The 23,598-nt window shown below is 38.1% G+C and overlaps 1 protein-coding gene across 1 annotated transcript in view; it reads right to left on the bottom strand.

The window, feature by feature from the left end:
• Positions 1 to 13,523: 13,523 nt before the first annotated feature.
• Positions 13,524 to 23,598, bottom strand: part of LOC131070464 (uncharacterized) — a 66,522-nt gene continuing 56,447 nt past the window's right edge. The window contains exons 11-12 of the mRNA XM_058006026.2: positions 14,199 to 14,249; positions 13,524 to 14,047 (exon numbers count right to left, since the gene is read on the bottom strand). Of these exons, the coding sequence (XP_057862009.1) occupies positions 14,006 to 14,047; positions 14,199 to 14,249 (93 nt within the window). The 3' untranslated portion in view covers positions 13,524 to 14,005. The remainder of the gene's footprint in view (positions 14,048 to 14,198; positions 14,250 to 23,598) is intronic.

The following is a 23,598-nucleotide window of genomic DNA, read 5'->3' on the forward strand; positions in this document are numbered from 1 at the left end:
TTCCAGAACAAAACATATTTCTATTCGATATCATTTCTTGAGAGAAAAAGTTTTGGACGATGAAGTAAAACTTGAATATGTACCTACAAAAGAGCAAGTTGCATATATCTTTACGAAGGCGTTGTGCAAAGATACTTTTGAGCATCTCCGACAGATGTTAGGGGTCATACCCCTTCCTAGTTTAAACTAAGTGCATTTGGTAGTGCATTAGTCTAGGATATTTCATGCATATTTCAGTCTAGATTAATGTTTGGGCTTCCTCTTAAGGAGAGCTATGTGGTTTTTGAGTTGAGTTGTTGTTACTCACCTTTGTCCTTGATGTCAAAGGGGGAGAAGTTTGAGGTTGAGTTTGAGAAGTTTGGAGAGGTTTTTGGGAAGTCTTGTTGAACATGTTGTTGGAGAAATTGTTTGTCATCAATGAATGTTGCCATCAATAACAAAAGGGGAGATTGTTGCAAATGTGAAGTTGATTGATGTATCAATATGGTTGTCATTGATGTCGACATACTGACTATGTTTCAGTGTTTGGTTTTTGCTCCGGATGTTTAGACTTATTGCGAATATATTCTTGATATGGCGGCATGTTGTTGGATATTAATTTGAGATTCTTCTTTTGTTGTTTGGTGGTTCGGAAGGTGTACTCTGAAAGTTTGTGCGGTGATGATAATGATTGTTTGACAAAGTTTGCAGAGCTTTGTATTGCTTTACATTTTCAATTCTCCTATTGCATTTCTGGATTCATGCTTCTCATGCATGTATCTTTGTTATTCTAATCTAGCATGTGTAGATGTGCTCCGTAATTATGCTTTTATCCATGTTCTTACTTGGTGTGGTTAACCCCAACTGCTCTATTTTCTTTGGTTTGATGATTGAAACGTTTGGATAACGTGTTGTTGTATTGTGGTCTAGTCCACTTCTCATTCCTTTCCACCGCGGGAATGCTTCGTGAAGACCTATTTTGAATTGTTCTCTATTTCTCCTTGGCTGACCTGGAAAATCTATTATGGAGATCAGTATATACATATTATGGTTGTAATAAAATATTATAAGGATTCATAAAAGGAAATTGATTGTAAAAGGAAGATCCATCTTTGGTGATGCGAAGTGGTTGATCAGTGTGGTTATTTGTTGATGTTGTTTGATGTTGATGGCAGTGAGCCTAAGGTTTCATTCGGCATTGCAGCAAGTTAGCAGTTGTGCCTTTTATGGTGGATTCTTTCTTTCTTCCTCCAGGCAATGAGCCCTCCTTTTTTTGGCAGTTTTAGTCGGACAGTGAGCCCACCTGCAGTGAGCAATTCTAGCAGTGAGCCATCTTTGTAAAAAACACCTTAACCAGTGTCACCCTAACGGGTGTTTTTATATTAAGAACTAACATTCTTTGTGGTTTTTCCCTTCTTAGATTTTCCACGTCATATCTGGTGTTTCCTGTGTGTATTCTTTCATGCTCTTATTTGTTCATGGTTAAGTAATATGAATTTAATTTGTACTAGATATGTTTCTGTGGAAAAAGTGATATAATTTTGATATACAACTAATTCATCCCCCTCCCTGTCAATTAATCTGAAATATTCAACACTAGTAAACTTCACTATTTCCAACATGATATCATTTCAAGCTATACAGTCATGGCATTGTCTTATTAATCTTGCTAATGTACGATTCATAGTTTTTCCCTTCTTAAGTGTAGCCACTACTATTCTCCCTTTATTCACCTCCTAAGAAACCTGGGTACTTTGGCAATTTTTATATTGAAATGTAAAATCTCTTATAACATTGAAATAGCAATCAATATTTTTGCATCTTCATAGGCTGCTCACTAATGTGAATATTATTTTAGTAATTCACAATACCTCGACAATTATTGAAACCTTAAAAGGTTTAAGAGAATGCATTCACTGATGTATATACACAAGAACTCCTTGTTTGAAATGCCCAAGCATTGTTCAAGCAAATTTGATATACATCTAGTTTGTGAAATTCCGAACTCGCAACTTTAGCAACACTCTTGTAGGTTATAATTTTGTGTATTTTTCATTTGTGATGTCTGTGATTCCTGCCCAGGCATTTTCAAACAGCCCTCGTGCCCTTGCCGTTGCGAATGGTGCAACTGTTGGGGATGTTGTTGTTGTTGTGGGTAGCGATGGGGGCTCCTCTGCGCCCATTACCGTTGCCTCCCCTCTCCTTTTTGTTGAGTGTTCTGTGCGAGATGCTCTCCTGGTGGTGAGTTGTGTTGGTTCCCCCACGGCTGGTGTCCCTGATCTAGTTTTGGATTTGGACGCCCTTGTTGGTGTTGTTGATGCTCGGGTTAATAGGGACTCTCCTCATACGGGTGGTGCTCCTGACGACCCTCCTGCGGCTGCTAATGCTCTGCCCAAGCCTTCTTTTGCTGGGAACCATAGATTTTCTCATGTGGCCAGATCTATTGCCCATCCTTCCAAGGGGTTTCGTCCTCTTCCTTGTGCCAAGACTTCCCCTGTTGTGGTCTGTGGCCACGAGGTTGTGGAGAATATCAATTTCTACCAACACATTGCTTTGGTCTGCAGATTTGCTGGGTTTTGGCCTTCCTTTCCAGACCTTCATCATTGGGTGAGTGATTCTTGGAAGCCTTTAGTTGCTTATGGCATTGAGCTTTTCCCGTGTGCTAAAGGTTTTTTCATTGATTCTTTTACCTCCACTCTTGACTGTGATTTAGTTTTGGGAAAGTTGTGGTCTTGGGGGGATCACTCTCTCTCCATTAAGCCCTGGTCTTCTTCGTTCAACCCCCTTACTGAATCTCTATCTATTCGTCTGGTTTGGGTCTTCCTCCCCAATCTCCCCCTCCATTTTTGGGAGCCTTCTTGCTTTGAGGCCATCGGTAACTCCATTGGCAGTTTTTTGAAGGTTGACGATGCCACGACCTCCATGGGTCACTCTACCTTTGCTCGCCTATTAATTGATGTTGACATATCTCTGGCCCTCCCTAGGGATGTGGTTCTTATGGTTGGGGATAAGCCATGGGCTCAACCGCTGGATTATGAGGGCCTCCCCTTTCGCTGTCGAAGGTGCTTCTCAATGGGCCACTTAGCTTCAAACTGCTCTCTCTCCCGCTGCAGAGGTGCTGCTACTTGGTGGAAGGACACTACTGAAGATCACTTGACAATTAATGCTTCTGACTCTATCTTGATTGAATCCTCTCGAGATGAGGTGCCCCTTACTGCTGATGATGTCTTTGCTAAGGTTACTACTGTTGTAGACTCTTATGTCCCCTTGGCTCCATCATCCGTTGCTCCTGATCCTCAGCTTCGCTCTTCTCCTACCAATGTTGCTCTTCTTCAGCAGTAGTCTACTGTGTTTCTGCAACAACAGTCTGTTGGTGTTCTGTTGCAATAGTCTAGCAGTGTCTCTACAGGGTCTCCCCCGCCTGATTTGTCTTTGAATATTCCTAATGATAGTGTTGCCTAGACGGTTGTTTGTCGCAGGTGGAAAGGAAAATCTACCCCCCTTCCCCAGCCCCCCCTTCGTCAAGTTGTGGATTCTCCCCACTCTTGAGTGAAAAATAAATTGAATGAATGATTCAATAATCGAATGATTACATTGAACGATAGACACACGTATATATAGAGGTTACAAGATGATGTTCTATAATTAGAACATAATGTTGAAGTAAAAGATTAAAGAGCTAAACATTAAATTAAGCATGAAAGCTAAATTAAGTGTGAAAGCCAAATTAAGCTTAAAAGCTAATTAACTAAAAAGAAAAAGCTAAATGCTAAATAAATCTTAAAAGCTAATTAACTAAAAAGCTAAATGAGTCGACAACTAAAAATAGAAGATGACCACTAAAAATAGAAGATGACCATTATAGAATATATTAATATTATTTTAACACCCTCCCTAATGGTCATCGTACTCAATACCCTACAGAAAACATTGCAGGTGTTATCATCACACATGCAAAGAACACTTTGCTGCTACGAAGACCCTCCCAGGATCTGCAGAATGTAAATGGCCAAGAGTACCAAAAGCCATCCAAGCAAATGTAGCCTTCACATGTGAATTAGAGATCTGGCACACGCAAATTACAGAAGCCTAAAACAATGATTTTGAGGAAAAAATCAGCAAACCCTTTTGCAGAAGAGTACCAACTCCAAAACTAATTGCAAGATACCAAGGTTGCAGATGTTCGCCCTGACAGGTGCGACCCAAACTGACTGCAACAAAGCTCGATTTTTTAGGAGAAAAATTGATCAAAACCAGAGAACTTCCGGAATCATAAATTTCACATAAACTTCGTGTATTACAAATGATTTTTGAGGAAAAAACCGTAAAAACCAGCAAACAATTTTTGAAGAAAAAATCATGAAAACCTAGAAATCCCACACAAGCTTTGTGGATGAGAGATAACTAAAATCTTACGCAAATATCGCGGAATACAGATGAGATAATTTTTAAGAGAAAATTATAAACCCTGCGAACAATTTTTGAGGAAAAAATCACGAAAACCCTCCCATGATTTTTTGTGGAAAAAAAAAGAAAACCGACAGACAATTTTTCAGAAAAAAAATCATGAAAACCCTGGGACCTGTAAGACGAGGTCTGGCCTAAATCAATCTGATAAAGGTAACGATATTCAGATATTGTGAACATGCATTGTTTCCAAGTGTTGTGGTTGAGGCCACTAAACTTCTAACTGTGTTCCAACATGATGTTGGTCAAAGATGCCATCATGAAAATGGAGGTTGAACGAGGTCAACCTAGTGAAAGCATGAGACAGAAGAATCTGACTCAAAATCAGAATTGAAGCAGTTGCTGAAAAAATTGAAACCTTTGGAGGAGAATTCTGGCACAAATTCTCGGGCACAAATTTCGAGGTTTGCAAGAAACCTAGAAAATAAGAAAAAAAATGCAAACTTAAAACAACATAAACGGTGCCTAGAAAACGGCAAAATTCCCAACGTCCACAAAATTAGCTGAAATTGCAAACTGTTTTTAAATTCCAAGGAAAATTCGTTGGCACAAAATTTGAGGCACAGAAAACGAGGCACCCATAAAAATCTGAGACCAACCCAAAAAAGCTCTCGAAAAACCCACCAAGAATCTGAAAACAGAAAGTAGATCCGACGGCTCAAAAATTGAGGCATGAAAAACGATGCACCCAGAAAAATATGACAATGACCCAATTGAGGTCTCAAAAAACCCACCAAGAATCTGCAACCAGAACAAAATTTCGACTTGAACTAAAGGGTCAAAACCCTAGTCAAAAATTGCAGAAACCCTAGGAAAATTTTCAACCCTGCAAAAAAAAACCTCCAGGTTGCAGGCCCGAAAATCTCCAGAACCCTAAAAAAACATGAACTGCTGCCCAGCACAAATAAATTCGCCCACGAACCAAAAACCCTCAAAACCCTCAAAAAGCCTTCAAAAAAGCAAAACCGTTTTTTTATAAAAAAACAATAAAAAAAAAAATCTGAAAAATATTCTAGAAAGAAGGCCATGAATTTTTATTAAAAAATTCACCAAACTTTAAAGAATCCCATTGACCCGCTCTGATACCATGAAAAATAAATTGAATGAATGATTCAATAATCGGATGATTACATTGAATGATCTACACGTATATATAGAGGTTACAAGACGATGTTTTATAATTAGAACATAACGTTGAAGTAAAAGATTAAAGAGCTAAACGCTAAATTAAGCGTGAAAGTCAAATTAACTAAAAAGAAAAAGCTAAATGTTAAATAAAGCTTAAAAGTTAATTAACTAAAAAGCTAAATGAGTCGACAACTAAAAATAGAAGATGACCATTATAGAAGATATTAATATTATTTTAACATTGAGTTGGGTTGGTTTGTTGATGGTTTGACGGGTGGGTTTGTTTGACCTGTCTAATTTTGTTTGTTTGGGGTTTACACCCTTGCTTGGTCTGTTTATTTCAGTTAGCCTGTTAGCTTTGTAAAGGCTCAGCACCCTTGTTATCGTCGTTTTATTTATCAAAAACACCCTTGTAGGTTCCAAAATGGAAGATTTGGAAGAGTGTGGAGACACATCAAACATGAAGCAAATTTTGTTAGATTTTCTTGTGTTCTAAACTAAGGAATTGCATGTGAAGTAGATGTGATAGTAAGTAAAATAGGAAATTTGAACACTTTTTTGTTTCTCTTAACACTAAAAATACCAATGAATATGAATTTTATATAAAGATTAGGCAATGATAGTCAAAATGTAAAGGGTGAATAACATGATATCCCCCAATGTGACCCAAAAGATGTATTACTCTAAGCTCATGGTCAAATTATAATAATTAAATAAGCATAGCCCTTAATATCTTATCGAATTGTGAAATAAGCAATATGGGTATCATACTATCACGTCATTTGGCATAAATGATAAAACCAATGATAAATTGACATGTGATCTTAAAATATGTCAATGAGTATAGATAGGTGTCATGGATCCATTTGTAATAATGTCCATAGATAAGTATGAAGGTATAAATAAGTTATATCTAAGGATGTAATTATTAAAGTTAGATAATGGTGCAATAAAGATTATAAATAATGTGGGCAAGGTGTGATGACTCCTAGTGTAAGATATAGCAATAAAGACATAAGACTCGTGATGCTCTCAAGTGTAATAGAAAAATGGGAGTGCTTAGCTTAGTGCCTCCAAATGAGATTGAGGGGGAGGTAATAAGCACAATGCCCCATGCAAATGCAATAAGAACACATAAGACATGAGGTTTAAGGCATTATGAACCCCAAGTGGAAGGAAGTGGCAATGAAAGTAAAACATGTCCGAGAAGACATGATGCCTCCTAGTGTAAAGATATGGCAAAGCAAGCTTAATGGTCTTGCCTATAAGTTTGGGCATGTTTCTTTTCAATTTTGAGGCATTAATATGAACAAAGGGCTACACATTAGTGACTCTTGGGAACCAATCATTCACATGCTCTAGGTTCATAATGAAAATAATTAGTAAGCACATACCAATAATTAATATGTTAATAAAATTTGCTTGTTAAAGTTAACTAGGCATTAGTTATTGGATTTTGATATCATAATATGTTTTGTTCCAACTTATCTGTAAGAGGAACCCTTGCTATAATCTTATCATTCATCTTGACATGTCTTAAAAAACATTCCATAATGCTCTTGGAAGTAAGTTAATGATATTATGAATTATGTATGTTTGAAGTCTCTAATGAAGATTTTGCAACAATATTATGTTATGGCATATATTAGTCTTCGTATTAGAATTTCATGTTTGTAATATTTATTTAGTAAATTCATTGTTATTCCCAATCAAAGCATGAATCCTATTTTCCAAATGCACTAGAATCATTTTTCACATCATCATTAACTAGTGGATTGAACAGTGTTATACATATGTGTTTCAAAACAATGATACAATTCTCATTATTGTTTATATGCTTATGATTATGTGTCCAACCACCTAAGAATAATTAGGACTAAAGCAGCGAATCACCTACCTAACAAGGATGTGGATTGAGTAGGAAAGAAACTATAATAATTTATACCTACATTGCTAATCACATAGCAAGGACGAATTATTCAAAATCGCTTCAAACTTCTCGTGCGTCATCTACCCTCATTGCTCAATCAGTGGGCTATGTGGAGATTCTTGCCACTAAACAAGTGGTGAATTATGTGCTACTTATGACTTCCTTGCGTGAAATTTCTTCATCATCGCTTGAGAAGAATTAGGACGAAGCAGTGATGGAAGGACATTTGCCTCTCTCCATGTTTGGTAGAGTTTGAAAAAAATGTTTTTGGGACAATTGTTCAAAGGAAAAAGAGATCTTCCTAAATCTGCTTCAAAATCCCATACCCAAGTTAAGGGTGTGAAGATTACAAGAAAGGTGTCAGGCATTGTGTAGGTTATTTCTTTGTTGGTGGTTTCCCCTTCTGATGCTTGGCTATAATTGTGTTATTTAGTTTTGTGTCTTGTTTTGGGTTAGCTAGTGTTCTACTAACATTTTGTTGTAATTGAGGTTCCAATAAAAGCTTTTTACCAATTAAAGTTGTGGGATGTTGTGGGGCAGCTTGGTTGTGATTTTACTATTGTATATAGTGTATGTGTTGGTTGACAATTGTTTTTAAGGGTTCCAAGGCCCTTTTAAAACCTATTTTACCCATATAATAAAAAACAATTCATACCTCCTATAATGGGGTGAAAAGTGAATGATGGAGAGATCAAGAGGAAAGCTTTTCTTCCCTCTGAGGAGAGATGAAAGTTACAGTGCAAATTTCCCTTCAAACACTTTATCCACATTACATTTAAAAGAGGGGGGGAATTCACTAGATCCAATCTAGGAGAGAGATTGAATACTAAATGAATTGATAATGGTGTGAAATGACAAGTTAACCCCTCTTTTGTAATGAGTAATGGTTGAATTATGTGTTTTGAGACTAAGTGTAAAAGTAGTAAGAACTGATTATAACTTGAAATGGAAGTGTGGGATGAAAATGTGCACCTAGATCTGGCTATAATATGTCGAGACGAATCTGCCCTGCGAATTTGAGGAAAAGTTGTGGGGACCGTGATGAAAGTGCACACGATCCTCCGAAAAAATCCGTGAAACAAAAAAAGGGTTTTTCCGCCTCTGTAAATGGAGTCCAAATTTGCAAATACAACTGCGCACCTGCAACCTACACACAGAAAATAGAGGAAAAGGGGGTTGGTATTGTGGGTTTGCCTTCTACTTGCAAGTAAATGTAAATGGAAGACTGGAATGTAAATCACCTCAAGGGAGGTTGTAGATAGAATTGCTTGTGTGAAATTGAATGTTGAAAGGGATCTCCTCTTCAATAGTTGAATCCTTGACTTGAATGCAACACATAGCCTTGGAGGGAGACTTGAGAATGCTCAATGCTTGAATGCTCTTGTATGCTTGATTGCTTGAACTTATGCCCACTTTTCGCTTATTGAACTCATGCCAATGAGAGGAAAAATGTGACACATATATTCGTCAATTAGGGTTAATTGATTGATTTTTTGTCATAGGCCAAAATAGGGAAAGTTTTCCTAGTGAAAATGCAAAGATAGGACAGAGGAGGCCCCAAAATAGGGCAGGGATGGGCGCCACACCCCTATCTTGCCCTTATCTCAGGACAGGAAGCAGGTTCAAGTAGTGCGGGGGGCAGAAAAAGTGCAGTTTTCGAGGATTGAGCAAGTCTTGGGTCTCCTATCAGGCTTGGGAATTTGATTCACCAACGTGAAGACCCTAATGTGGTCGAAAATTGCAAGGGTCACAATTTTATGACACTACATTTAGCCCCCAACTTAGCGGGAGTATAAGCGTACGCCAATACTATCGGTAAAGTACAAGGAAACAAGATTGAAAGACTTCCATCACATCAAAGAGGCAAGATGCACCAAGCCCCCAATAGACTAGGTATCTTACGACATCGATTGACAAAGTAAAAGGGAAAATCAAGAGAGAGAACCATGACAGCAAGTAGCAAGGTTCCCCTCACTATGAGTCATGACAAGCAAGGATACAAAAAAATTACAAAGCAAAGCCCAATTCACTAAGTAACTTTAAGTATCAAGAAGGAAAATATGAGCGGAATGTATGCCCCCACGTTAAAGCGATTGTGCACGCCTTATCGGGAGCGATTGTTTTAAGGTAGGATACACCCAAGAGAAAAACAGAAAGAGGGAGCACGTTATTGCAAGGATTTAACCCCCAATCGAGTAATAAACCCAAGGATAATGAACACAAAACACGAGGTAGTTTCGCTTTCCTCGAGGTCAGTATGTTGTATGATAACTCATGTATATCATATATGTATGTGCATATGATAATTGTCATTCCCCAAAGAAAGGACACTACCTTGGAAGAAAGGGAATAGAGGATGTCTTTTGAGTCAACATGAAAGAGACCAAAAGAGATCTCAATGCTTTGTATCGTCCGCAAGTAGACACTAAGGGAAAAATAGAAGAACGGGGATACACAAAAGAATAGTTACAAAAAGCAAGAGAGGAGAGAAGGAGAAGATCTACAATGCTAATGTTGCTAATCTAGCATGTCATCCACCTCTCAATCTTCTTAATCATTATTTCAGGAAGGCGAGCAACACGCCAGAGGAGTAACATCGAGCATAACAGATGGAGCTATCACAAGATCCAAACAAGGACTATGCTCATGTGCTAAGTAACTTTGTTCGATTCTAGGATCTAGGATTAGGGTTTTTGAAAATTCAGCTGATAAATGCTTGTCCACATCAACATATTCATAGTCACTATTAGAAGCATTAGGAGTTGTATTGCCATTATGAATAATATTTTCACTCATTTCTTCATCAAGATTTATAGAAAGAGGAGCACGAACACGAATAGGAGTAAAACCATCACATGTTTTTGCAATTTATGATTTGGAGATGTAGGTTCAACATCTTGCTTAGGAGAAAAGGGAATCATGTCAATTGCTGGAGTCTTGGGAGATTGGATGTTTTGAGGAACGGCTTCACCAGTTCGAGCACGACGCCTTCGTCAACGCTCTCTCGCACAACGATTTCGTTGAGTCTTAGTGAAAGACTGAGAAGGAGGAGCATTTGTTGAAGGAAGAATAGTATCCTCTTTGATAATTGAAGGTTTAGGTTGAGGTCTTTTAGGTTGGACAAGAGGAGAGGCGGGCCTCTTCTCTCTATAAGAGGAAGGAGGTGGAATTGCACCATATAAAGGAGGAATATTAGGTGTAGGAAAGAGATCTGGTCCATCATGGGGAGGTTGTACAGGTCTAACCTTAGAAGAAATATTGTTGTTCATTTGAGAAGGCATAGTTACATCCATAGGAATAAATTGAGAAAGATTAGTCCTATTCGTTAGGGGAAGGATTTCATCTTCAAGAAGGATGGGAATGTCAATTGTTGGGGATCTAGGTTGACTTAAGGATAAGATCATATCTTTCTTCCATTTTTGATAAGATTGGAAAAGAGCAACGCTCCTTTGTGACGCTCCTTTTGTGGAAGAGATTTAAATTGCTTAGGCCAAAAGAAATCAATAGGAACACTAGGGCTTATTTCGAATGGTCTAAATAAGTTATGGTTAACAGTTATGATTTCTGCATTGTGGAGAAATCTCAAACACTTATGAATTGGAGAAGCAATAGCCTTCATGGAAGATAGCCAAGGATAACCCAACTTCACACGAAATTGCTTAGAAGGAATGATCACAAAGTTGGCATCCATAGATTTAGTATGAGCTTCAATAGGGAGGGTGATAGAACCAATGGTAGGACGAGAGAATCCATCAAATAACTTCACAACCACATCAGAGGCATCATAAATTGGTTTATGCAATCGTAAAGTGAAAAGATACTCCTCAGTGATGACATTACCCATGCAGGAGGGATCAACAAGAGCACCACGGCAAGGTATGTCCTTAACCTTCACAACTATGTATAGAGGCCCATCAAGTGCTCTAATGGTCTCACTAGGGTCAAATGTGATACATAAGTCCTTAGATTTCCTTTATTTCTCTACCATATTCAACAAATTCTGAACTGTAGTAGTCATATCAGAAGGAGAGAAAGAGGTACGTTCAGTTTTGTGTCTTGTTTTGGGTCAGCTAGTGTTCTACTAACATTTTGTTTTAATTGAGTTTGCAGTTCCAATAAAACCTATTTACCCACTAAGGTTGTGGCTGTTGTTGTGGGGCAGCTTGGTTGTGATTTTGCTATTGTCTATAGCTTTTGTGTTGGTTGACATTTGCTGAGCCTATTTTACCCATATTATTAAAAACAATTCATAGCTCCATGCAAGGCAGCTTTCTTAGTAATCTATAAAATGAAGAATTGGGTAAAGGTGACTATACAAAAGAAAGGATTGCATGCTCTACAAGGAGAAAGGAGATGAATAAGGAGATTATTTGGAGGTAAACTACTTTTTGTAAAGGTGTTCAAAAACATAATCATGTCAATCGTTTTCAAAACCTATTATTCATTCCATTTGTATTGTCTCCAAAAGGTTCCCAAATTGTGGCCTTTGAAGGGCTGCCCTTTAGATGCTTTGGGTGAAATAAAATTGGGCATAAGGTTGTTGAGTGTCATTCCCTTAAGATAGTTGTATCTTCTTGTTTTCATTTACATAAATGGATTCCAGAAGCTGTTATATCAAATGAAGACATTGTGTGGAGGAATGATACATGTTTTATGGGAAGACATAAAAAGGACTGTTGAATCCGTTTCAGCCTCTTTCTAGAATTTCTCAGGGAGATTTGGCTGAGGGCTATTCATATTTTTAGTAGATGCAGGGCATCTTGGAACACATGTCATTAAGGTGCAATAGCCCTTCCCTTGGATAAAGGTGGTTTGTCTCTAGCAGATCTTCAAACCGCTTCAAGTTTTTGGGAGTTCCTACGGGGTTTCAATTTAGGAGCTTATATTTTCAGAAAACCCCAAGAAGTGTAGAGGCTGGAAATCTCAAATAGAGAAACTACAGTAGAGAGCTATGAAGACAACTAGCACATCTCAATGGACTATGGAGTATCTCTTAACCTGCAAGGGTAGGTGATCATTGATTGTTGCCTCCTGAGTTGATTTTTTATATTTAGATGGATATTTCCTATCTTCCTTGTAACTATTTAGTAAGTTCTAATCTTGTTTGAGTTTGTGAGACCTTTTGTTGTCTCCTTTGAACTTCAAATTTCTAGATTTTGTCTTTTTAGGATTGGTTATTTGGCAAATTCTAGCTTTTCTTACGTATATCCCTAGATGGTTTGTTTCCAGTAGCATGGGCAGTTCTTGACTCAACTAAAGGATCAGAGCCTCAATAGTCTGTTTCCCTGTGAGAGTTTCAGGATGCTGCTACCAAAGACACATACAAAGAACTTCAGTATAACACATGATAGCGTCTCCCCCTTGGCTCTAGCTTGATACTATTGCTTATATCCGAATCTGCTCTGTTGCCACATACAGATCCAATTTTGGGCTTATATGTGAATAGATCTAGCAGCATGCTAGTCTTTACTTTCTATGCTTCGATGGCAGATAAACAGATTTACAGTTTGTAAGCTTATAAAATCACTAATAAGACGATGGTTTTATAAATAGAATCTGAGGGTTGTTAATTCACTCTAAATTTCAAATTATGATTTCACTTCTTTGTTTTTATATAAACAACTTGTTCATAGAAACAAGTAACTATGATTCTCCCATGGTTTACAGTAGTTGCAACCTGTGAGCTATCTGGCTTTACAATTTACTCTTTATAGTTAGAAGATAGTTTTTCTTTTCAATTTAACTAGAATAAATTAGTTACAAGGGCAACATATTGTCGTCACTAATCCTTTTAATTTATGTATATAATATATGATCTTATCTAAGATAAGCAATCTATTATTTTCACTTCTGTAATTAGTCATTTATAAATCCTGTTGAAAACTTGTTCATAATATCCGAGTAAATACACATTTTGTGCCTGTTTATTAGTCAAACTCAATTCAACAAATTAATTACTAGACATTTTAGCTTTACCAGATAATTAGGCACTTTATCAAAGCTTAATCAAGCGCTGTACTTGAAAGGAATAAAAATGGTAGTAAGAGTCGTATTACTCCACACACCTAGATTACAATGAATTTGAAGATAGTCAACACAGGTTGAAGTTTAACTGTAGTACAAAGAATAATATGGTCGCAATGTCAGACCAAACCATTCATTTGGAAATTTGAAATACAAATCCCATTTTCCTTTTACCTTTCTTCACAGATTCTTCAATGATAAAAGCAAAAATACACCAACCCGTTGGCTAGTGTGGTAACAATTTTTTTACAAAGCAAAAACCTTTGCGTATAAAGAAGAAAAGAAAGATTAAATAATGTAGCAAATGGAACCACTATGATTGAACATCTGCAATCCCATTGTCAAAGCTAATGAGATTAAGGCTGGAACGCTACAAAGTGAACATGTGGAAGCCATAATATTTGTACATGCTATAATACAAAATATGTTTTATTTGGTACCTCATCCTGGGAAGATACAGAGCACTTAATGTTGTTGCTAGTACCTCTCCACAAACTCATTTAATATTTTCTTCAGGTTCTGTGCACAAATAAAAAATATTTCCAGATTTCTTGATCAATTTGCGATTCCAAATATGCACAAAGGTATATATGAAAAACAATTTTAAAACATTTGTGATATAAAATAGAGTAGTTCAAATCAAGCTTCTGAAATTCCATATAGAACTTACTTCCAATTCTTCATGGAGCACAGTGAATACCTTCTTCATCCTCTTATGCCTCTGCACACAGAAAGTTTATGTGGTATCTATGTCATTAAAACATCAAAATTTTAAATAACTCCTGCATCACACTTTAAAGAATAAGATTGAAATGTCCATGATTTATGTGTGGGTTCCCAAATTTCAAATGAAAAGAAATTCAAAAGTTTCAATTTTAATTTTAAAATGTGAAGTTATGTTTTTGATTAAAAAAGCAGCAATAACTAGGGCGCCGACCCTTTACATAGTCAGAGACTATCAAAAAATACAAATGCAACAACAAAACCTCACAACTCAAGGAGGGGTAGGGACACCCGCACCAGGAGGGGTTTGGGGGGGCGAGGAAAATTTCCCCCTTCGCCTGCAACAAACAACAGTCCAGGCAATATTGTCCTTGGGACCATCAAGAGGGTGATCAAGTGGTAAGGTCCCTGCTTACCACAAAAATGTGAAGTTATGTTACAAATTATGTAAACTATTTAGGTATTAAAACCAGTAATGGCATTGTTTGCTTTTTGTTTATCCCCAAACTCAAAAAATTTAGGCAACTTAGGCAAGTATAGATGCAACTGTATACACCATAAATAAGCATATACTCTTTTTGTTGCAAGGACACATAAACTTCCCATTGATCTTGGCTAAGCCTGAGATCAAGGCATAACAAACTTGGAGACCTAGAGCCTATTTGGGGTCTTAGAATTCTTTTAGGACTTTGCCCCCCCTGCCCTTCATTTCATCAATTCATGAAGTCACATGTCAATTTGGTCCATATTGAACTACCATTTGACTCACTATGACCCACTGGACATATTCGTAGAGTGACATACATGTCATTAAACCTTATGTATAGCCAACATTTCCATCAAATGAGATACATCATCCCTAACCACAATTTAAGGGCATATTGTAGGAGTTGATAGGTGACTTCCCAACACCCCCAAGATCCTTGCAAGAACGAAATAACTTCCACAAGAGAATGGCAAGATATCTTGTATAACAATACATAGATTGATAATGGTTGAATATGAATACAAATGTACATAGGCCTTGCTTATATAGGCAAGCGCATGACGTAGGAGTACACAAGATCTTGACATGTGTCTTAATCTTATGTGACGAAACAACTACCCTTGATACAAACATTAAATGCATGATGCAATATTAAATGACCTATTTGCAAAAAAAAATAATGAGGCATCGCCCCATTATAACTAACTTCTAGAAATGCCACCTAGGATAACTTAGGATGATGCAACCTAACTTAAATGCAAGCTAGGACCTAAGTAAATTTAACATGTGAATAGGTTCTAACTAAGAACTAGCTATAGGATATAACCACATTCACACCAACACCCCCCCTTAAGTGCAACCTAGCGAGTGAAATTATTATACAAATGATGCAAGATGATGATGCACTATACAACATGATGCAAGATGATGATGTACTATGCAACATGATGCAAGACAGTTCCCAGACTCGGACTCGGCTCGGACTCGGCTCGGACTCGGCAAGGCTGACTCAGCAAAAAAAAAAACCCTTGAAATTAAGAGATTTTTAACAATTTAAAACTTGTTTCATACACCCATTATTGAATAAAGCCCAATTATAATGTGTGCTAGCTTGTTATGCCATGAAAAGCATGCTTGTAGAGTATCTACTTGTTTGGGGCTTTTGTTTAGTATTTTCTTCGGCCAAATTGAAATTCTGGGAGCACCAACATGAGGCATCATGAACATCTTCACTTGGAAACTGTAATGAGTGCTTGTGTATGGTAGCATTAAATAGAGTGCTTGTTGAACTTAGGTTTTACCTTGGGACTATAGTTGACCTTGGTATTTCTTGGACCTCTTAGTTTTTAAGCTATATATATGTTGGATGGAAGGGGGAATTGTGAGGCCAAAAGGGTTTGAAAATATGCTCCTCAGAGACATGTCCCTTGCCAAAAATAACCTTGTGCCCCATGGGGGGATTTTTTGGGATGTGGGGACAGGTAGGAAATGTCCCCAACTCACCCCCTTTTTTCAAAATTTTAAGAAACATCCCCGTTGTGAGGTACTCACACATCGCCCCATTGCAAATGAAGACCCCCACTTTTTGCTTTCTAGGGTTAGCTCTTTTAGTTTCTTTGTTGGTTGTTTTATTGTCTTAGCCTTTGCATTGAAGGGATTGAGTTTCTCAAAGGTCATCAAGTCAGGTGGATCTCCTCAAGGTGGAGTGAAGGAGGTTAGGTCAATTGAGTGATTAGGGGTTATTTAGATCATTCCTAGGGTTTTTGTGTATTATCCGGTCACGCTTCAAGTTGCTAAATCAAACCTTGGTTGAATGCAGAGTGTCCTCCTAGGTCCAATCCCTTACATCAAGGTCAGAGTGAACTCGCCTTAAAAGTCTGGAATGTCATCCTGATCCTGAAATGGCCTGAAATTTGACTAAGTCTGGAAATTTGAAGGATCCTCCAAAAACTAGATTTTGCATTATAACTCATGGAGATCCGAAACCACTCTCAAACATCCTAACAATATATATGGAATATACCTTAAAGTATAAGATAGAGAAAAGACCTAAGGAAATGCCACTTATACTTAAATGTTATATTCCATATATGAATCCTGATGAAGAGACTAACTTGTCAATTTTGTTTTTTGCAAGTCAAAACATTGACCTGTCGTGGCCGAGTCTTGCAGCTCGGACTCGGCAAGTTTTGCCATAACTCGCCTAACTCGCGAGTCAGGCGAGTTGTGGTCAAAACTCACCGAGTCCAAGTCTCGAGTCAGCAAAACTCACCGAGCTTGGCTCGACTCACCTGACTCGCGGCGAGTTTGGGAACTCTGATGCAAGATGATGATGCACTATGTACAAAGCAAATGATCTCTCACAAACGGAGAAAAGGAGAAAACCTTGTGGGACAAAACTCCTCTCCAAAAAAACGATAACGCAAATAAAATCACATGATAAAATGAGTGATGTATGGAGGCCTTAATATTAATACCCCCCAACAACTACATCCATCACAAAGATACAATCGATAGCCCCCCCATAGGAGGTAAAGAGAGAGACTATATAGACCCCCATAATGAATACTCTCCTAGAAAATAGTGTCTAAAAACATGATGCCATGCATACAAACAACTTGTCACCCAACAGAAGAAAAAAAACCAAGAATGAATACAAGGATGCTCCCCAATCCGGATAGGAATTAGTAGGAAGCTAAATCCAAATGTAGGATCATGATGTCTCTAAACAACACTCATTTCTCCTTGTCCATGTTGATGAGGCCACAATCTAATCGGGTACATGCCCAATCAATGAAGACAGTGACAACCTGGAACGATGCGAAAATGGATATAGAACAAGCTCCAAAGACAAATAGGACAACTAGATCGGTCATCAAAGAGGAGGGATATCTCCTCAAATATGAATGTCCTCCATCACATATATGAAAGACAAATATATCCATCTCAAGTTCAATCAATCTCCCTTCATACAAAGGACACTACAAGCACTCTATGGAGTAAACTCTGGAACCCTCAAATCTCAGCAATCAAAGGACCGGATACATCTATCTGAAAACACTCAAGAACTCTTGATCAGGGAGTCTCAAAGGAATCATGATATGCAATTAGAACTAGTCCTTCTGTAAGGATCAACTAGAAAATTCTCAATCTAGCACAACCCTGGAATCTATGATGCAACACGTGATTTACTAATGATCTAAAACTGAAATGACGTGCAAAGATCAAAATAGCACCTTCTCAAGTGACAAGATATGCAAGTAACACATCTAGGACCCATTGGGTGATATCTAATACTAAAATGTACTTGGGGCTGAATCTGGAAAAAGTGCATGGATAGAATGATAGAGCTCCTCAATGCCTTTCTAACACTGCAAGAATCACGAAAATCATGGCAAAAAGCCATGAGCTCGAGAGTTCAAAATGAAGATCTAACTTCAACTGATAAAAAAAGGCAACAAAAAAAACCTAGCAAAATAACATGATCCATCGCAAAGGTGGCGAAACCAACTTTCCAACGATATCTTGTTTGTGAAAAACTAACGCCATATGCCCAAGTAATGCTGATTTTCCCATTGAGAATCAACTGCACAAATACGAAAAAAAAATTAACACCTAGGAGTCGGCCCCCTAGGTGCCCATATGACCATGTCGCTAGTAGAGGCAAAAAAATAGCCTGCCACCAGTGACAAGGGGTGTCGTCGAGGCAAGCAGCACTAATAGAGGCAATTGGGTGGCAAGCCATATAGGTCATGCCACCTCAAGCTATAAGCTCATGCATATGCATGAAACCCTAGTAATAATATATGTCAGCCATTACAAAAAAACATTATAAAATGTATTTTGTACCGCCCAATGAAAACCGCCAGCCAAGCAAGCACACTGCTCAAACAAGGCATAAAATGCACCATGCAAGAGGAAAGTTCGCGGGTCGACCCAAAAAACCACACCAAGTATGCGTGCAGCCAAGAAAAACTCCAATGCAAGCCTCAGATATGGAATGTGCCCTTCATATGAATGGTCACAAGCAACTCCACATGGGCCAATAAAAAATGGACTTGTGAAATAAACATCAACCAAGGCACAAATCATGGAGACCAATTTGTGGTACAGGCTCAGCAGACAGCTGATGCTCCATCCACTCAGCAATGAAAGCCTACAACTCCCAAACAGTGATGACCAAACACATGCGAGCAAATAAAGCATCGTCGAGCAAATCAATCGCGCCAGATCTGACCACACAAAATATAAACCAAAGCCAAAATAGCATCTGTCACAAGTAATAAGAAGAAGCCCACCAATCATAAAAGAAATCGACCAATAACCAAGAAGTTGTTGCAGTCTGCAATCAACCAATGGATCCACCACACATAAACTCTGATCCCGATAAGACAGACAGGCTTGCAGACAACCATGGCGGAGAAGAATTGCCCCCCGAGCTAGGAAAGATCAAATCCAAGTTAGTTGTGGAAACGGGAGCATAGGTTTAGCAATTAGCACCACAAAGCAAACATGCAGCCAGGTAGACATAGCCACGAACAAAATGTACTGTTGAAAAGGGGACACTCGTATTAAAATTACCCCAAAAAGGTACAAATCCACAGACCAAAGACAGTGCAGATAGGACTCCAGTGAGGTACAATGACATCAGCCAATTGTAGAATATGACAAAAAACAAGAGAATATATGACTGGGGGGCATTTTTCTGCGGCAATCTACCTAGAGACATGAGGATTCAAGTACCACTATTGTTGAGACATGGACCAGCTAGGACTCGAACCTAGGACCTTCCATACGCTGCTGGAGTGCTCTACCACTGAGCTACTGGCCCCTGTTGGACCAGTCCATCGTCGGTCCGGGTGTGGCTTATTTCCAACACCAACACCCCCCCTTAAGCCACACCTCTCGTGTGCTTGGGGCTCCTAGCCTGGACCTGGCTCTAATACCATGTTGAGACATGGACCAGCTAGGACTTGAACCTAGGACCTTCCATACGCTGCTGGAGTGCTCTACCACTGAGCTACTGGCCCCTCTTGGACCAGTCCATCGTCGGTGTGGGTGTGGCTTATTTCCAACACCAACAACTATGGCTAGAGACACCATTAAAATTTGGAGAAATGAGTAAATGAATAAGGATACTATATTTTAAGTAAAATTTTGTAATGCCCCCCTTTTGACATTAATGGATCATGGGTCCACTCCCCTAATTGGTAGCTTTGAGTAAGTGGATATCAACATAGGATTAGTAGATAGATATATAAATTATAACTTGCAAGTGTTGTTTAATATAAATATAAAAATTACAAAAAAATTGTTCTTGGAGTATTTCTGTGTTTAGTACTTGTGCATTTAGTTGAGGTTCTTATAGTGCCATCAACGCCCATACCTAGATAATTTGAGGAAGTTATAAGAAAAAGGTTACTATATGTTAGTGAGTATAGAGAAACCAAATATCAACTAAGGCAACAATGGAAATGAAGTCACAAGAAGATAAGGAACTAAAGATTTTCAACATGATGAGATCCTTGAAGGTTGGCCAGCAACAGCTCATCAATATTTTTGCTTGGGGAATGCAGATGCACAGGCCAAACAATGCCAGCATGCACTCACGAATACCAAACCTACTGAGAGCCACTTTCTTGCAGAGAAAAGCCATACCACAGGAAGAGGATATGGACAACCAATAGGAGGATAACTTGGATGCTCTCCATGTTTGAATATGAGGCAAAAAGAATTGGGTTTTAAACAAACATCTGCTTCGTGAACTTTTGTGCATTGAGGCCAAAAAACAAAACCAAGAATGAAAGGAGAAACATCTCAAACCAACCTCACAAAGATCTACAGGGCAAATTGGGGAAGCTCACCAACCCCTCATTTGATGGATCCAACAAAGATTCAATCCAAGCTTCGATCAAAAGTTGAAAATCCACTTCTAACTGAGTCCAATTATTACTGAAAATGAGCAAGATAAATCTAGAGACCAAAAAAAAAGATTAGAAATGAGTCAACAAGACGAGAAGAAGATGAACTACAATTGTAATTCAAATTCGAAGCTGAGGAAAGAAAGTTTAAGGAAACATTGGATTTACAAAGAAAATTTGAAGAGGCAAATCAAAAGTGCCTTGCAGAAATAAGTAAAAAGCAAGTGGAAGAAGAAAGACAATGGTGTTTGATGAAAGAGTCCAATTCAAGTATTACAAAACCTTATCTCAATATACAGGAGATAACAAATATTGTAAATGAGTCCATGGATAGCTATTCTTATCAGCAGAAAATGTTAGTGGATGCCAACTCTATGCCACCAGGGAAAAAAATATTTTCTTTTGGAAGTTATCCCAGAGTAGCATCTACGTTTATAGAGGGAGAGTCTAAGAGTTATTCTAGACATCACGAGAAATGTGTAAGTGTTGGAAAAGATAAAATTTTATATTGGTTCCTTTAGGCAACAAAACGACCAGGCAATGAAGATATCTGATCACATTGATAAGGGTTCATTGAGGGACAACAAGAGCAGATTGACATGAACACAGACAACAAAATTTCAGGGGAGGTTGTATTCCTTGAAAGCATGCTGGTGAAACAAAGAATCAAGAGGCACAGATTGTGGAACTTTAATTAGCATTCTTATCCTAGGAGTGGTGGAAATAATTCCCCATAGGAAACAAAATGTGACAGATTCTCTTCAATTGGGTAAAAGGCACGAGGGCACAGAAGTAGGCAAAAGCTTGTCATTCAACTACTAAAACATGGCACATATACATACATCCCTAAGGTCTCTTCAAAACATGTAAATAGTTAAGTTACTAAGAATAGTGTAACAAAAATGCCAAATTCACATCCACATAATCCTTTACCTATACCTATCTCCAATAGACACAAGGTAGACAAACTAATGCAACATAGGCAATAATAGCCTTAAAGCAATGTGTGATGCTTAATGAGAAATCTAGGGTTGCTTCAAGACTTCAAGTAAAACCCAGTTGACGACACTAAGACAGCTTAATGTTAAAGAAGAGGACAAAGAACATTTTCAAGTGGACCTTGAGCAAGCAATTTACCAAAGCCTTGATGCCTATAATACCAAGCACAATTCTTACAAGCTTTTGCTTTTCCTAATTCATCTGAATTTCATATTCGGATCTTTTTTTCTACCTTTTTCTTGGCAAGTTTCTTTCCCTATTCAGTGCATAGACTGACTTCAAATTCTTTACCTCTAATCTTTAGTCATTGCTTTATTCCTTCTCTTCACCCTTTTGAGTGAGTGCTAACCAGAAACATCCCTTCCCAACGCAGGAAACGGATAGGAAACGCTCAGGGTACAGCAAAATAATGTCCCCGTTTCGTCCCCGGTACAGGAACGGGGGTACCAAGGCCAGGGATGCATCCCTGTAGAACATAGCCTATCACTGATGGCATTGTCCGGGGGTACCAAGGCCGGGGATGCATCCCTGTAGAACATAGCCTATCACTGATGGCATTGTCCAAAATGCAAGTGGTTTGCCTCTAAAAGTACTGATTGAAGTGGAAACTTTTGAGAAGGGTTCGCAGAATGAAGCTAGTACAATTGTTTCTTGTATGTTAGCATACAGACACACTATGACACATACTAAGATTTTGGAAGGAGTTTCTTGCACTGTCAAACTCCCAAATGTCCATGTGGGTGATCCTTGTTTTGTCTGTGCACATATTTTTGTCACTTTTAGCTCACTGACCATAGAAGCAACCTAGGAAGCTGTTGCATTTCTTTGAGAATTGCTCTCAATACACATTACCTTGAAAGTAATTTATTTTAGTGTGCATAGATAAATGATGCATCTGAAGTACTGACTGCAAATTTCAAATTTTTAACTACCTGCATCATGCATTGCACAACTTCAAATTGGGAGACGGTTGACATCATAGATAACATTGCCTTGTCTTGCTTGAGGGGAAGCAAATTTGGGGAGGGGGTACTTGCAATATCCACTTTTGACATAAATGGAACATGGGGTCCACTCCTATAATCTGTAGCATTGAGTTAGTAGCTGGCAGCATAGGAATAGCAAATAGATAGGTTGCAGTTACTTTGGTTAGGAAAAAATTTAATTAATGGATAAGATGGTTGAGATAGAGTGTGCACTCCTTGCTAGAACTGACTGTTATATGGGTCAAGTTTGGTTATCTCAGACTTGTCAGTTAACTGAATTGCCTATGATTGAGAAATGGATTGAATTTAGTTATCTCAGATGTCAATTTGAATTAACTAAATGCGATCACTGATGATTGAGGAATGGAATGAGAAAAGGATGAAATATAAGAACCATTGAAGGAAAAGAGAGAGACATATCAGATTAAAAATAGAATTAAAAAACAATTTTATTCTCAGAAGAGTTAGGGCTGTGTACAGCAAATCAAGTTTCAGAGTGTCATCAGGATTATCAAAGGTGTTATCAGATTTGCATGTAGATGTGCATAGTGATTTGTAACAGAGTGAATATTTGCACACGTTTCCTGAAGTAAATATAAAAAATACAAAATAAAATATTGCTGGCATATTTCTTGGTTTATTATTTGTGCATTAAGTTGAGGTTCTTACAAATGTAGTTACCAAAATTTACAGGTACGGGACAGGGATGATGTCCTCATTCATATACTGGAGTTTCTGATAGGTACGTCAATCACGTATGTGGATTTACAATGGTATGCATCCAGTAGGTGCTAAAAACTCGTATTATCATGTCTGTCAGATCCATAGTCAAGCTAGAGTTGCTGTGCAATGGCTGCTATAGGAATCAAGAAGTTTATCTTTCCATGCTATAGCAGTTACTGATTTTTGAAGGCATTCATTCAACATCAGAACACCTACAATGAATAAGGAGGA

This window comes from Cryptomeria japonica, chromosome 3 (genome assembly GCF_030272615.1).
Source record: "Cryptomeria japonica chromosome 3, Sugi_1.0, whole genome shotgun sequence".
Lineage (NCBI taxonomy): Eukaryota > Viridiplantae > Streptophyta > Pinopsida > Cupressales > Cupressaceae > Cryptomeria > Cryptomeria japonica.